The sequence below is a fragment of the Struthio camelus genome, chromosome 1 (assembly GCF_040807025.1).
Source record: "Struthio camelus isolate bStrCam1 chromosome 1, bStrCam1.hap1, whole genome shotgun sequence".
Classification (NCBI taxonomy): domain Eukaryota; kingdom Metazoa; phylum Chordata; class Aves; order Struthioniformes; family Struthionidae; genus Struthio; species Struthio camelus.
Window position 1 is genome coordinate 112539825 of NC_090942.1, and position 15197 is coordinate 112555021.

The 15197-nt window shown below is 39.9% G+C and overlaps 1 protein-coding gene across 1 annotated transcript in view; it reads right to left on the bottom strand.

Annotated features, from left to right (window-relative positions):
- LOC104139643 (SAM domain-containing protein SAMSN-1) overlaps positions 1-15197 on the bottom strand; it is a 36408-nt gene that overhangs the window by 13441 nt on the left and 7770 nt on the right. Inside the window, exons 2-5 of the mRNA XM_009667895.2 lie at positions 5109-5180; positions 4375-4530; positions 2330-2450; positions 807-958 (exon numbers count right to left, since the gene is read on the bottom strand). Coding sequence (XP_009666190.1) covers positions 807-958; positions 2330-2450; positions 4375-4530; positions 5109-5180 — 501 coding nt within the window. The remainder of the gene's footprint in view (positions 1-806; positions 959-2329; positions 2451-4374; positions 4531-5108; positions 5181-15197) is intronic.

A 15197-nucleotide genomic window follows, 5' to 3' on the forward strand; every position in this document is an offset into this window, starting at 1 on the left:
ATTAAACTTTTTTGAAAGAAATAATCCAGGTGTGTGTAGAAGTGGAGGGCAAGTGATAAAGACTGCAGGTACTGACAGAGCAGTAGCTGTAAGCCAGGCCAGAGAGAGGAAAGAGAGATCGCAGTGAGATGTGGATGAGAATTTTGATGAGAAAAGGCTATGAAGAAGAAAAGATGATGAAGTAGGTAATAATCTGGACAGGAATGTGTTTAAAAAAAGAGGGAAGAGAATGAAGTCCAGCTTACAGATGTGAATGATCTGAAGGACAGTGATATCACCAGTACCTACATATGGAGGGAGAAGAAAAAGCCTGGGCCTTTTTGGCACTATTTAATTGGGTCCACCTCAGGTGTTCCTTTTTCTCACTGACATAGACCAGACACCCCCGCCAGGATGTTAGGGCCGGGGAATAATTCAAAAGTATGCTTACAGAGAGGCTTAAAGGAAAGGCAAGCTTTTCTATTAAAGACAATGAATGCCATCGAGTTTCTGATATTCTGCAGCTGAGACTGAAAAACTAGGGAGGCAACTTCATGCTTCATGAGACCCATGTTATTCTCACTCCAGACCTCTTAGTGTGTAAGAAGCGACATGTGTTTTACTTGGAAGAAAGCTGCATGATACACCATGAAGAGATACCGTTGGGTTGGCGGCACTGTCTGAACTAAAACAGATTTGTGTTGTTGCTTTTAAAGTGCTGCACATCCTTAACGGTTTAAAATGCTGGAGTAAACATATTCTTCACATGTAAAAATACCCCTCTGATAAGCTTACTGGAAAAGAAGAAATCCTGATGGTTGCCTTACCTTAATTTTCAGAGAGTCGGTGTCATAGGGACTTGGTGTGAAGTCAGTGTGTACTTTGGCTCGGCCACAGAACGGCCCACTGTAAGGGACTTCATCATCAAACCTCAGGCTATCCCTGTTGCTGGTTCCGTCAGAGCAGCTGGTGATCCCACCTGACAGAGTTTCAAGTGAAAATTTAGATCTCCTGCACTAAATGCCCAACTATCCAATTCTGCACAACAGCAAAGAGAACATGTACAAAAGCATAGAATTAAGAGAGAGCGTACTCTATCTGGTTTTGATACATCCCAGGAAAAATACATTCCACAAAACACATACTACAAGAGACTGAACAAAATAGGCTGGTGATTTCATTAACATCTTCCCTGCAATTATCTTTTTCTGGTGATGATACTAATAGACTACATATTTTACTTACAGACTTTTTGAAATGTTACCTCTGCAGATTAATAATATGTACTCTAAAAGTGCAATTAGGGAATTAATTCTGCTGAACTTCCCCTATTTATTCAGAGAAATGAAAACAAGTACTGTAGAAACTGTTTTATTTCATTATAGAGCTAGCTAAAACATCAAAGGAACCTGCATTGCAGAGGGAAGTTTTAATCTTATCAACATTTCTGCCTGTCATTTTATCCAAGTTGAGCAATAAAATATCATCAGAGTACTTCAAGCAAATTTGAGCAAGCTCTGCAATATCCCATCCAAATATGTTTTTAGATAACAACAGCAGTGTGTTGGAAGTAAGCTCCCATATACAATTTTCACAAATCACATCACAGAAAATGATCATAAAATGGTTTTGTTTGAGGTGATTGCTTAAGTGCACAGCTCCGTCTGAGGGCCAGATTAACAGCTACCTGCAAATGGCCTGCACTGCAACTTGAGTCCCCGCTTATGGCTCACATGACACCTGCAGTGACAGCACAGCAATGTCATCATGGACAGCTGTGACCTGCTGCCACCTGCAACTGATAAATATGTGGTTACAAACTTCACTTCTCAGAAATTTGTCCGCCCTCCAATGGAGACCACCTTGTTGAGTGAGTTTTTTGGTGGGTTTACAGAGCTCCCCTGCTATCTAGCATTTCAGACAGGCCTCTCACATTGTCTATCTGCAGAGCAAAGAACAAGCTCACAGCCACCACTCTCAACTTGTGCAGCTGGACCCAGTAACCACAACTGCACAGGTGCCAGTGTCACAGCAGTGCTAACCACAAAAAACATATATGGCATATATACCAGCTACATTCCCCAAAGTCCTTGGTTTGGTTTTTTTTTTTGTTTTTTTTTGTTTTTTTTTAAAACTGCTCTTAATATCTCCACTCTTAAAAACACGCAGCTTATTTCTGGAAAGAGAGAAATCTAGTCTACCCATTTGATCAAATTATGCTTTTGTCTGCAAGACTGCAGATCTCTCTGCTATCTATCACATTTTGAGTCATCACCTCTGACATCTCAGACTCAAACAAAAATAATATTGAACCAGTGACTGAATAGAAGTATGGATATGTTATACTTACTAGATGTGCTTTGGCCACTGTTCAGACTGTAGAGACTGTCCATAGAGTCACTGTTTTTTAGGGAGACCTTCTCTGTGTGCATTCCACCACCAGGATCACCATCATCTTTTCCTTCTTCATTCTTTAAGGCAAAATTCAGATGTTAACCCGCATGAGATATATATTATGCAAAATGTGAGTTTTTTAAAATTGTCTTTGCCCTTGGAGTTTAAGTTGGGTTCCTTTATTAAGAACCACTTCAAGACAGAAAGCATTTTAGAAGTTGATGTATGGGATTAAGGATGCCCAACACCACCGTTAACACATTGTGATCTTGGAGAAATCACTTGTCTCCTCTCTGCCCCATTCATTTCATTCTAGTTCTGTTCAAGTAGCTAAATGGATTCAGCATTTTAAAAGACTGTAATGGTGAATATACCACAGCAGCAACAAAAGCTTATAATGAGACATTTAGAGGTAAGCAGATAAGATGTTTTTTCTGGTTATCTCTGAGGAGGAAAGTTTAATAAAGTTTAACTCTCAAAGCACGTGGTAAAGCACTAGCTGACACAGGTATGTTTTACATTGAACTTCTGAAATCGTGGGCACTTAGAGGCACACTGGATCCCACGTGAGGGCATTCCAGACACAGTGTGCACACGTGAACAGCAGCAATGCATTTCAGCACCATGCTCACTAAGTTGCCCAACCTACAGAACATTAGCTTCAAAACCCAGTGCATTTCAGAATTAACAGAAGCCTATCTCTCTCACAAAATCTAATGGTGTATCAAATTGATCCATTGAGGTTTTAACATTAAATCACACCTCAGAAATCAAAGGTTATAGACATAATGAATTCATAACAATAAGATCCATACTTCAGTCACAGCTAAGCTAGGGAGGATGTTACAGCTAAATGAATTACAATGAGCTTTCAAAGGAAGCAATTTCTTCAGCAGATTGCATCACTTTGTCAACGTGCGTGATATCCTGATGCAACTGAGACGTCATCTAGTGCTTAGGATGTTACATCATATTTGGAAAAACGTTGATCATTCATCAGTCGACTGATGAAGTCAAGCAAAGGTGACAGTGCATACATGAAGTCAAGACCCATACAGGTATATTTAAGGCATACCACCAGAATAAAAGATTACATTGGCTTTCAACAAGGGGAGTGCTAGTTACACCTATCAGGAGCATGACCCATTGATTGAGTGGACCAGTACTGATTGTCATCAGCTACTGCAGGAATGAAGATTGCACCATACGTGTGCCCAGCTAGATATTTCAATCAATTCCTGTCACGTGAACAGTTGCTGTAAGTGTGCAGAATGTAAATGCTGAACTTTTGATTTTTCTTTCTAAAAATCATGGATTGCTTCCTCCTAAATTTTAGCACAAAGTACAAACTAAGCTAATAACAGGGAAATAGGATATCCTGCAAAACACTGCATTATAGCTGCAAATTCTTATTCCTTTTTCCTAATTATTGATATTGACCCATGCATGAGATAGGATACAGGCCTAGACAGAGTTTTAGGCTAAGTCAGGATGACCAGTCCTTTTTCCTTATGTGTTTTAAAATTTGGAACTCATTGACCCAAGCTATTGGGAAAACAGGGTTTGCAGTGTGTAAAAAAGATTAGATGTTTTTATGTTTAATAAAGATATTATCTTGAAGATTACTTTGATTAGATAAGGTAAAAGCACTGGGTTCATCCAGGACTCCCCAGTGTTCACAAAAGGACATTTTTTCGGTAATGTTTATACAAACAACCTTTCGCTTATTAATGACAAAGCAAAATCTTCAATGATATAAAACTCTTATGTCTATCTTGGGCCTTTATGGTGTGATGCTGTAAGCGTATATGGGCATGTGCACGTACATTAATGCACGCAGGAAAGAAAGGGTACATGTTAAAAGATATTCTAAATCAGTATATGTAACCACGTTTTTACGGATTCTCATAACTCATAGCTGCTTGAAACAAGGAAAAAGCACATAACATTTTCACTTCACACGCATCATCATCAAATACAAGATTCCTCAGTTGTATTTACCATCTCTTCAGAGAGTGCCTTGATGTACTTTTTACCCATCTTTTTCTTCATGGTAAGGGAAATGGCTCTCATCTTCTTTCCCAAGCTCCCTCCATTACTTGCTGCTTTACTTTGTACTGCATCTCCAACATCACTTATAGTCTCCAACTCAGATATCTGGTTTGAAATAGAAAAGTAAGCAATAACTCACCAAGACAATAAAATCTGGTGTCCTGGAGTAAGAATTACAGAAAAATATTTAGGACATCAATGCAGTTAGGATGACTGAAGTCATAGCCATTTTCCTAGGGAATCATGTACCTAAACAGTTTTGCAACAAACCACCGTATGTGTGAAAGACAGAAAGAAAATATGTATTATACTAGAAAAAAATGTTTTCCTTTGTTTACGGTCCTTAACTCAAACAAGAGTTGAGGCAATTTATCTAGGGTACTTGAAAAGAAAAAAGAAACATCTCTGATTTGCGTAAATGTATAAGTCACTTTGGGAACACACCAGCTTGAAGTGTACTTTTGTCTTTTTGAGAAATTGTTTCTAATCTTCGCATCAAAGTAACAAAATTTACATGCAGTTCTCACGTTCATTTTCACAAGAACACAATTACTCAAATAAGAGCCAGGTACATCAGCGAAGTTCTCACCAGTGTAAAATTTACATACAGGTTCTCTGATGTTTTTGTGTAACTGTCATGGGAAAGAACTGAAGAAAGTAAAGTAGTGGTGGTAGGTACAGACCTCAGCTGAATCATCTGCCTTTGATATTGAGTGATGTCTGAAACGGTCAAAGCTTCCAAAACTGCTTGTGCGCTGTAAAGAAACAAAAGACAAAACTTAACTTAGTCACAGTGTTTTGTTATATTATTTAGACTTGAATACAACTGAAAGTCACCTGTTTCTGTTAAAAATTCCTTGCAGATTAGCGCACCATGAACTGCTACAGTTAACTAGAAACAAACTAGGAGGTGACTGGAGGGACAGATGATGCCTGTGCAGCTGGAAGCACAAAAATGAGTGAGAGAAATAACACTGCTTCATATACCAACTAGATAATGGCTGTAATGTGAGTTTTGCATCAGTTCCACATCAGTCATACAGTGACACCAGTGAGTTACTTCTAGGTTACATTGCTGTCTGCAAGATCAGGATAAAACTATCTGCATAAGCATCAAGTGAGCTAGAGAGTTGGCTATGGTGCTGCAAACTGTTGCAATTTAGTTTTACATGACAGGGGACAGCTGCTGGAGAGTGTTAAAGGTCTCTGTTGGCAGGAATTGGCTAGCACCTTTGAGAATTCTGAATATATTTTGCCTGAAATACATACTTTAGGGAAGGGAACTTTGGGTTATTATGTAAAACAAGCTATGTAACCGAATAATCCAGCAGGCCCTATGTTTTTTATCCAGTCCTCCAATTTGAAAATCTGACTCTTAAACATAAAGGGTACAATTTTTCCCCTGTGCCACAGCTGTGTATAACATAAGGAAGGCTGTACTACCTGAGCTGTGCATTATGACCACGAATGGATTGCTCTTATGTCCTTTTGATCTGGGCTCTTTCTGATGTGGATAATTGACACGGTAAGGATGGCACAGCACGTTCTTGCAATGGGGAGTGTTGTTCCTCATGCAGAACTACCTACTGGGCATCCCTGGGCAAAACCCCCTGGTACTGCTCTGCTGGATTGGCAAACTGCACAAAATTGGCATCAATGACAAGTCAGAAGTCCCTTTTGGGAGTGTGGAACTAATCACTGCCAAAATTCCGACGTTTATCAACAATACGGTATCTTTTAAGGGCTTGTTTTACCTTTTTCACTACTGTTCAATAATAAGTCAAGACCAAATCCTTCCTTTAATTTTCAGTCTTCCATAGTAAATGGAAGTCTTTTAATACAGTATCAGACTCCTCAGACAGGGTTTATTATCTTATTCTATGCAATATCATCTCAGTGTATATCTCAGCATCCAAAATCCTCTCTGGAGGAAACTAAACTAAATGGCAAACCACAAACTGAATACATTTTGAATGATTTAATAAGAAATGATTTGAAACTACCTAGTTACAGATTTCCCTGTATTGATTCTTTCGTTTACCTCACCCATGAGATTTCAGCCAAAGTGCTTCCTTGCTCCATTGCTCTCTTACCACTCAGCTGTATGAGCACTCTCCTCATCTGCCCCAGGTTTCTGCAGTGCCCAGCATGCCCCCTTCCCCTGGAAGCCCCAGCTAACTCCTTCAGCTTTCCACCTGGGAACTAACTGCGCAAGACTCCAAAGGGCCTGCTAGCTCTTTGGTCTGGTCAACCGTTTCAAGAAGCTTTCAAGTCTTCTCTAGTAGGTCAGAGCTTGAGCATCTGACAGTTTTCATGAGTTATTCTCAGAAGTAACCCAGGTAGATAATCCACTGGGTGACAGGTGAGGAGGAGGAAAAGACTGGTTTCATAGCTGGCGCATTGCCCACGTTCATGTCGTCAGACGCGTTTAATGCTGGCATGAACCTGCTTTCAGTGACACTAATGAGAATCGCTCTGTGATGCTAATTACATGAACACGGAGCGCTTCTGAAGACATCCCTTGCTACGTCCATCCTCAGTTCCCCATCCAGCAATGGGGCTGGTAACACTGTGAAGCTTCCACGCTCTGAAAAGCTGTAAAACCAAAGCCTATCTTGAGCGAAGACCTAACTAACAATTTCATCTTCTGGCAAGTTTCTAATCGCTGACAGAGTACCATATCTGCTCTGCCCACGGTTACCAAGCTGCTCTTTCTTTAGGCTCTCCTTTTCTGGCAACAATTAGTCCTCTGAGAGATTCATTAGTAAAACCGTGGTACTCCCAATGGCGCATACGGTGAGAAGTTGGCATCTGGGCTTAGCACTTGCAGTGTTAAGGAAGGAGCTCATCAGAGTGATCCCAACTATGCAGAGTACACTCACGCTTCCCTTGGGTATTTCCATCCCTGAAGGACCCCATCTTATTCTCTCTGCTCATAAATCACAGAGTTACTATCCATATTAACTCCTTTATCTCTTGCATACAGTCATCTTTAAATGAAAAAGAGTGGGCAGAGGGGGCAAAAAATAAGACAAAGAAAAGCTGTAGGAAACAATATGAAGATACTTAGTCTTAAAGTCTCCATATAAAAAGAAAAAAAATCAGCATGCCCTGGAACACAACTAAAAATAAAAGCTCCCTGCTGTTTCTTTTCTGTTTTCCCCACAACTGTTTACTAACTAGTCCTCCCTCCCCCCAAAATTAATGTGGATTCAGCAGTGGGAGAGGCCTGAGCCAGAAAGAGGAGGAAGGTGTACCCACATTTTGGGTCCTTGTTCTAACCATTGTAACTGAAGAGAAGATGAGATTACACTTTTTCCACTAACATTTCTGTGCATATCTAACCTGAAAAAACGCTTCCAGCCAAAGGTTATTTGGAGAAGCTGACCCAGATTTGTGAACATTTTTGGACAAGTAAAATGACATATACTATTCACTGGGGAGAAAAATAAAGAAAAAAAACAACATAGCTCTCCTCTTAATTGATTGTAATCTCTCAGAAAATCTCTGCTGGCTAAACACTGTGGTTTATTTGTTTGCTGTTTCGCTATGAAATTGAAAAAGGACAATTTAGCCTGTACACTTCAATTTTTATCTAAAATTCCCAGAAAGACCTTTGCTGTTATCTAGATGAACAATATCCTGTGATAGGGGGTTAGTTCCATAGTAAGATATAAAAACATAGCCCCAAGGATTATGGTTCTATTAGACAGGATTAACACCTTTCCCTGGCTTGTCAACCCAGCCAAATGTGCCCTGAAGCACGGAGTGGGAGGGACAGACAGAGGGAGGCTGAGCTGGGATTCAAATCAACATTGGGAAAGTATAAAATAGTTTCACGCGGTGATCTCTGAACATACACTGACCTTTCTGTTGCATTCAATCATTTCAAGATGTCTAGTAGGAATAACTGTATATTAAAGTGCAGATATGCTGCAAATACTTTAAACGGAATAAGAGAAAACACATTGCTTATTGTTGGTCTTGCTCATAAACAGTTTGAGCATGGGGAAATCAGCTATTCTTTTTTGACCCTTGAAACAACCTTATATTCTGCATGAGCAGAAGCCTTGGGCTATTTTGTAGTGTACCTCAATGTTGCTTCATACCTATTAAATATTAATAAGGGTTACAGGATGATTTCCGCTATTCTAGATAATGGTCTTGTTGCACTAGAGAGCACTAAATAGGGCTGCTTCAGCAATTCCTTATACTAACTTTTTCCATTAAGTAATCAATAGCTACCACCTTTTAAAAATGTATTCAACCTCATTATACTGATAACAAAAAGTAGATTTAGAAGCCATGGGCTACAAGGGAAACAGGACTATTACTTTCAGCAGTGTCAGTCACCGCATTAGTGTCAGGGAACACCTATTTTGTGAAGATAAGGCAGGCCTTATTTCCAGGTGAAGGGAAGCTTTCAAACTAAAAGCAAAACTACTAGGAGAAAATACAATATTGATTTTTGATATCAGTATTCTACAAAATTAAGTGATTTTGCTGGCTAAATTCATGCAAGACCTACTGACGAACACATTGAGCAAATACGAATTTGTTCAGTAAAATCTAATGCAAGCACGGGAAAAAAAAACAGTTATTTTTCCACAAAACAACTGATCAAATGATGCCTACAAATCAATGCAGTAACATTCATCCCTTCCCTTCTGGTATTCCAAATTAGCATAATGGAAAATATCAAAAGCATTTCAGTATTTTAAATCCTTCTTCCATCTTTTCCTGCATCTACAATTCTCTGAAATCCAGGAGCTCTAAATAATCATTTTAAGGAGGTAAATGGCATATAATTGTTGTTTATTTTAATTTACACATTCCAGAGTTTGTGATCTGGCTTGTCTGCAAATAGCCTACCATTTTCCCCAGAAAAAATGGCATAGTATATAAATAGAAAAGCAGCAGCAACAACAGGCTCTGCAATTCATGCCTTTTTGCTACAAAATATGCTTCCCTCCTAGAGCATATAATAGGCTAGTTCTTATGATAAACTACTCAGAGCTTCTCCACATCTAAAGACAACCTTTTAGCCAAAACTGACAGCAGTCATCCTGATAAACAATCATATTTGAATAATTTACACTACTCACAAATCTGTTTCCCTGCTGTAAGAAATTTAGGCCCTTTACGTTTTGCTTCAGTTCTATTCAAAATAGCACTTAAGTTGCATATGACACAATGGCTTCATACTGACCCTCTCTCACAAGTAAATCTCTTGAAATTCCTCCATACATTTTTCGTTTCAGCTTCCCTTCATCCCAGACCATGTAAGCTGCATAGGGGCAAATGCAGTCACTGACAGTAATAATAAGGGAGCTCAGCAGGTTGCCCAATTTCCTCACCTGCCGCAGATACTTCTATTCTTCCCTGCATAAAAGAAGCCACAGCAGGTCCCAAGAGGACACACTGTGCCCACTACTCTGATCTAGGGAGATAAGAGGAGGTAGAAAAGGCTCAGTATCTGATTCATTTAATCTATTCTCTGACGGTTCTAGCCCCTTCAAAATGAGGGGACCATTCTGAGAATTGAATTAAGGGTTACCAAAGTATGCATGAATATTACCACTGTGCTAGCTTATTTGACCTCGCATCAAGAAAATTATCTCCTACTTTCCCAGAAGGAAAGAGGGCAAATTTTAAGTTTTGGGATATTCTGTGGGGAGAAGTAAAAACCCCTCACTTCTGCATAGAGAATTGCTATTTGCATCCATGATTCAGTAACTCTCAAAAGTGTAATGAAGAAGTGGAAAAGAAAAAAAAAAAGACATCCTGACCTCCCTACCTTAGGGATTTTTCCTATTTACACATTTAGCTACACGTATAGAACATCTGACCACTAACCAAGTTATTAATATTACTTTATAGCCCACACGAAACGTGGCCTAAACCTTATACTTCGCCAGTCAAAAGCAATAAAAAAGATACAGCTTGTTCTTGCTAACTCAAATAGGGCAATCTACTGAAATGGCATTTTTAACTGGCTTAAAAATGACTCTATAAAAGACTCTGGTTGTTAACGTGGTCTGGTATTCAGTAACTGTATCGAGGTGGGAAGACAGAAGCAGGGAGGTCTTGGAACAAAACTGCAACCATGAGGCATCAGAGCAAACACCTTGATTTTAATGACGGAAAATGACTGGAAAATAAAAAGCTGTATAAAATAATGAGTTAATCATGGTTAACACTCCTCCAGGTCAACCAACACCATGTTTCGAAATAAACATTGAGCAGCTGTTTTATCAGACTCGCTAACTGTTACCAGCTGCAGCCTCCTCTCAAGTTGTAACCGAAGCTTGCATAAAACTCAGGGCTCCTGATAACTCACTCTGCATGTCAGCGTTTCCCCTAGAAACTCACTTTCTCCAGGGCTTTCAAAGCTATGGCCCTGGTCCTGAAGACGCTTTGTACAGGGACTGGTTCAGCTGAGAGCAAGAGAGAAGCTGGAGTATGTAAAGGCACACAAGGACATGAGGGCTTGCAGGAGCAGAGCCCATTTCCCCACGTCTCCCTTTGGAAGGCGCAAAGCCCATAGCAAGTCTGAGCAAAACCCGCAATTTCAGCTGGCAAAAAAAAATGTTTGTATTGGTTTAAGGAGGTGGTGAGGAACTAAATAAGGAGACAATTTAAGAAACACTGATCTTATAACCAAGAAGGGTTTTTACAACTGAGTTTTACAAAGTGTGGGAGGGGAGAGGGATCTGACTCCTCATTCGTTAAATGCAGGTTGACCCCAAATTTTAAACACCTGCCTGGCTACTGCAGAGCACTCACAGCTCCCTGTGAGAAAAGGCACTGCAAGTGCTCTTCTGGCAATCTGTCCAATTCTGGGAGTGTGCACACAGATATTTGCAATAATTATGTAATTAAGACTTTATTATTTATATGACATTTAATTAAACATGACTTTCAGTGGCACACAAAACCATGAAAAGAAAATGACTTTAAAAGAAGGTTAAGGATGTGTGACAAACTCCGAGGAGCTATGAAAGTGACAGTTAAGGACTTGGCATGATGTGCACTTCTACTGCACTGTTATCCTTTTTTACCCTTCATTTACACGTGGGCAGAAACAGCTAGGGACAAACCTTGAAATCCACCCTCTGCAAAACCATGACTGCAGTAAAGGGGAGTGTTCTCTGAGTAAAGACTCGTTAAACACTACATAAGAATTGCGGGGTTTTATCTTTAATCCCTTAAATACCAACATCTTTTCTCTCCTGAAATAGCCCCCTCCCTGAACCAGAGTAATTCACACACAAATTCCCATATTTTAAATGAATCACCTTGTTTTAATTAAAGTCCTTCCGCTACTTACTTATACAGCATGATTTTATTAACGCTGTGTGTTATCTAGGGCCTGATCTTGCAGAGTGCAATTGGATTTCTCATGTGAGAGAAATCGCTCACGTGCACATTTGCGGGATAGGCTTCATGAAAAGAAGAAAATGTGTATACCAAAAGATGACCAAGAAGATTGCACTCCCAAAGTACTGCAATTCAAAGGGAACCTAGTGCCTGTCCAGCACACAGGCAGTGGGACAGGGCTTATGGCCAAGGTACTCTCCTAACCAAGGTAGGAATTGCCTATACGTATTCCTACTCCCACAGTGGAATAGAAGCAGCAATAAGGAACCTACTACCTCATTATGATACAGACAGACCAAACATAGACTAGTTCAGGGAAACACAGCATGTCTGAGGGCTACACAGCATGTCTGAGGGCTTTGCTGTTCCCTTCTGCAAGGCTGAAAAGCAGCTGCAGCTGCCGATTGCGGCGTACTTGCCTGCCAATCCCAGCCAGGGATAGGCAGAAAATACTCTTGCCTGGTAGGACAGTATTTTGATGAGCGGCTCTGCGACTGTTGTACCATAGCCATACAAGACCCTTTACAGAGGTTATTTCGATGGCAGGGCAAGCCTCCTTGCATAGCTTACGCTTCATTCATGCACAACGTGGAAGCTGGTCCTGCTCCCAGGGAGGTCCCTGAGAGTGAAATGCAGCTTCTACGTTCCTTGGTAGGGAGAGGCACAGACACTCCTTTGAATGACCTTGCAAAGGGAACCAAGATTAAAAGGTAACCTCTATGTCACGGTTAAATCTGACCATCCTGAAAGCTCGTTTGGTTTTTGAAGAGTAAGCAAACTTTGGAAAACCCTTATACAAGTTTTACTGCAGTCCTACAGACTTATCCTTGACAACAGGTAATGACCAACAATAAGCTAATTCTAAGAAAGTTGAGGCGGGGGGGAGACAGAGAGTTAGTTTTTATTACTTTTAAATGAGTGTTTGATACATCATGTTGGTTCCCCTGATTAATGTTCACAGCAAACTCAGCCATTGGAGTTGAAATGTTTCTGCAAGCTTCCCTACAGCAAAGCTTAGCCATTAATTCAGTGGCATATGTCAGCTCAGCAGAGCAAGGTCACTCTTCTCTTTCAAGGGGAACCTTTTTAGAAATAATAAAACTGACAGAAAGTTCTTTTTTGCATGCTTTATGTCACCTGAGGTTGAGTGCTGCAGTTAATATCGCAGAGCTTATAAACATTCCCATCTTCAGCAGTCTCCAACCTCACTGAGCTTCTGGAACCTAAACTCCTTTTTTTTTTTTTTTTTTTGGGTAGAGGGTAGGGGGAATGTAATAACAGTTTTAGCTGGGACAGATATACAGTATGTAAACCTAAATGAGTGAAAATGAATAGAAAACAAATGAACAAATCTTTTCTTAGGTTCTTTAGAGGAGAAATTTTGGAAGCCATTAAGATACTGCTGATATTGCAGTTTGCATTTAGGACGACAGTGCATGTAGGATTAAGGACTTTGTCCCCATGGGTGCTTCCACCTTTGGCTAAAAGGTGGGAAAATTTACTTAAAAATATTACTGATTTTCATTTTATTGCCAATTGATACTGCAGGCTGGAAAGCTGTATAGGCACGTAATGTAAACAAGAACACAAAGTTAATTGATGTATTTATAGAATCATTTTAAAATGTAAATAAATAAAGATATGTTAGTCATCTATTATGACAGCTAATTGCAACTGGAACTTATTTATCGGGATACAAATATTGCAGAGCATGATAAACAAGAACTAACTGAAGAATAAGATCCAAACAATAGGCCAATTTTTCCCCCTCATTATCTTCCTTCAGACATCCTGACTACATTTGATTAATGAATCTGTAGCGAGATTAGCTGAAATTGCCTTAATGGAGATGCACTATACTGGAGAAGCAAAATTCAGAACGGTATCTACCATCAGTCACTGTGAATTTTAGTGTTTCATCAAATTTATATCGCCATTTATTTACGTTATTTTTATCTTGGAGAACAATAAAATCAAACAGAAGACTATTTCTATTACAGTGGGTTAATCCTTGACTCCTTTACAATGATGACCAATGTCACTGCCTTTTTTCCTTCACCTATGCTCCCTCATCAGAACTCTGACTTCCTGTGTTTGCTTATCGTTATCAATGGGCCAAAGCTGTCCTTACCATCCAGCTGAAGGTACTGGCACACTTGTCACTTCATTGCAGCCAACTGCATATGCATGCACCAAATATGCCTGGGAGTCTAAAATATGCCCACTGGGAATTTGAATTCATAAAATAAATTTGATAAGCTTCTGGTTTTGGGACCCTTAAGCTGAAAGAAGGCTTCCAGCTCAGACTTTCTTAGTGATTTAGCAATGCCTAAAATTACTTCTTAGCACAGGAGACATGACAAGTTAAATTCCATGTTTATTGCTTTCGTAACATAAGTTCCCTAGCTGCAATTCCAGGAAAAAAAAATCTACTCTTCCGAAGACAAGATAGCATCCTAATTCTGTTCAGGATATTTTTATACTAGAAGTGAATGAATACAAGCAACAGCTCCCTGAGGGTGCTGGATACAGCAAATGGTGTAAGTTTAGTACTGGCGCATCAGTTTCCCTCTCTCCATTCAATTATCTCTGTGGCAGTGGGGTTATTGTGATTGTAGCTCAATAGAAAACTACAATTTCATTTCATGGAAGACAAATGATCCAGACACTTGAACTGCATTTTCATCGTGATGCAGAACTAAACTGAAACTAAGCTTTTCTTCCCCTCCTGCTCCTCCAGCCTCCGTGAAAAACATCCATAATCGAGAGGTCCACACAAACGAGATGATTCTACCAAGGCACAGACACCAGTGAGGACTTTTAGCTGATATGTGAAGTCCAATTTCCAGGCCATATTCCAAATCCTACAGGGACTCATATCAGGTCTGTGACTGTGAAGGCAATTATGTCAGCTACGAGGTTTTAGGTTTTCATGAGCAGGTAGGAACCTTTCCGGTGTTCCCATACCCTCAGATGCTAACCAATATCCTAAACACATGGTTTTCATGTTTTACCCATGCAGACAGAAATATTCTCCTACACTACAGAAAAGACATTCATCAAGCAAATACAAAAGCCACTACAGAGAAGGGAAGAAAACCATGGAAATATCCCACCAGGCAGTATCAAAACAGCCTTGCTTCATGCTTATGGTTACAACTGACTGCCTGCTCCACTATCAACAGTCATTTTACACACCTACTTCACAGGCTCTGAGCTGTTCATCCATCACTGAACCATGTGCCCTCTCTGGCTCTGTAATGCCCTTTCTGGTCTCACATCAGACCTTAAAAAAGAGACAGACAGACAGAGTAATGAGAGAAAAACAGCTCAGCTGTGGAAAGTGAAAGCAATTCATGAGCGGTAAAGCTCAACATCTGCTTTGCACAGGT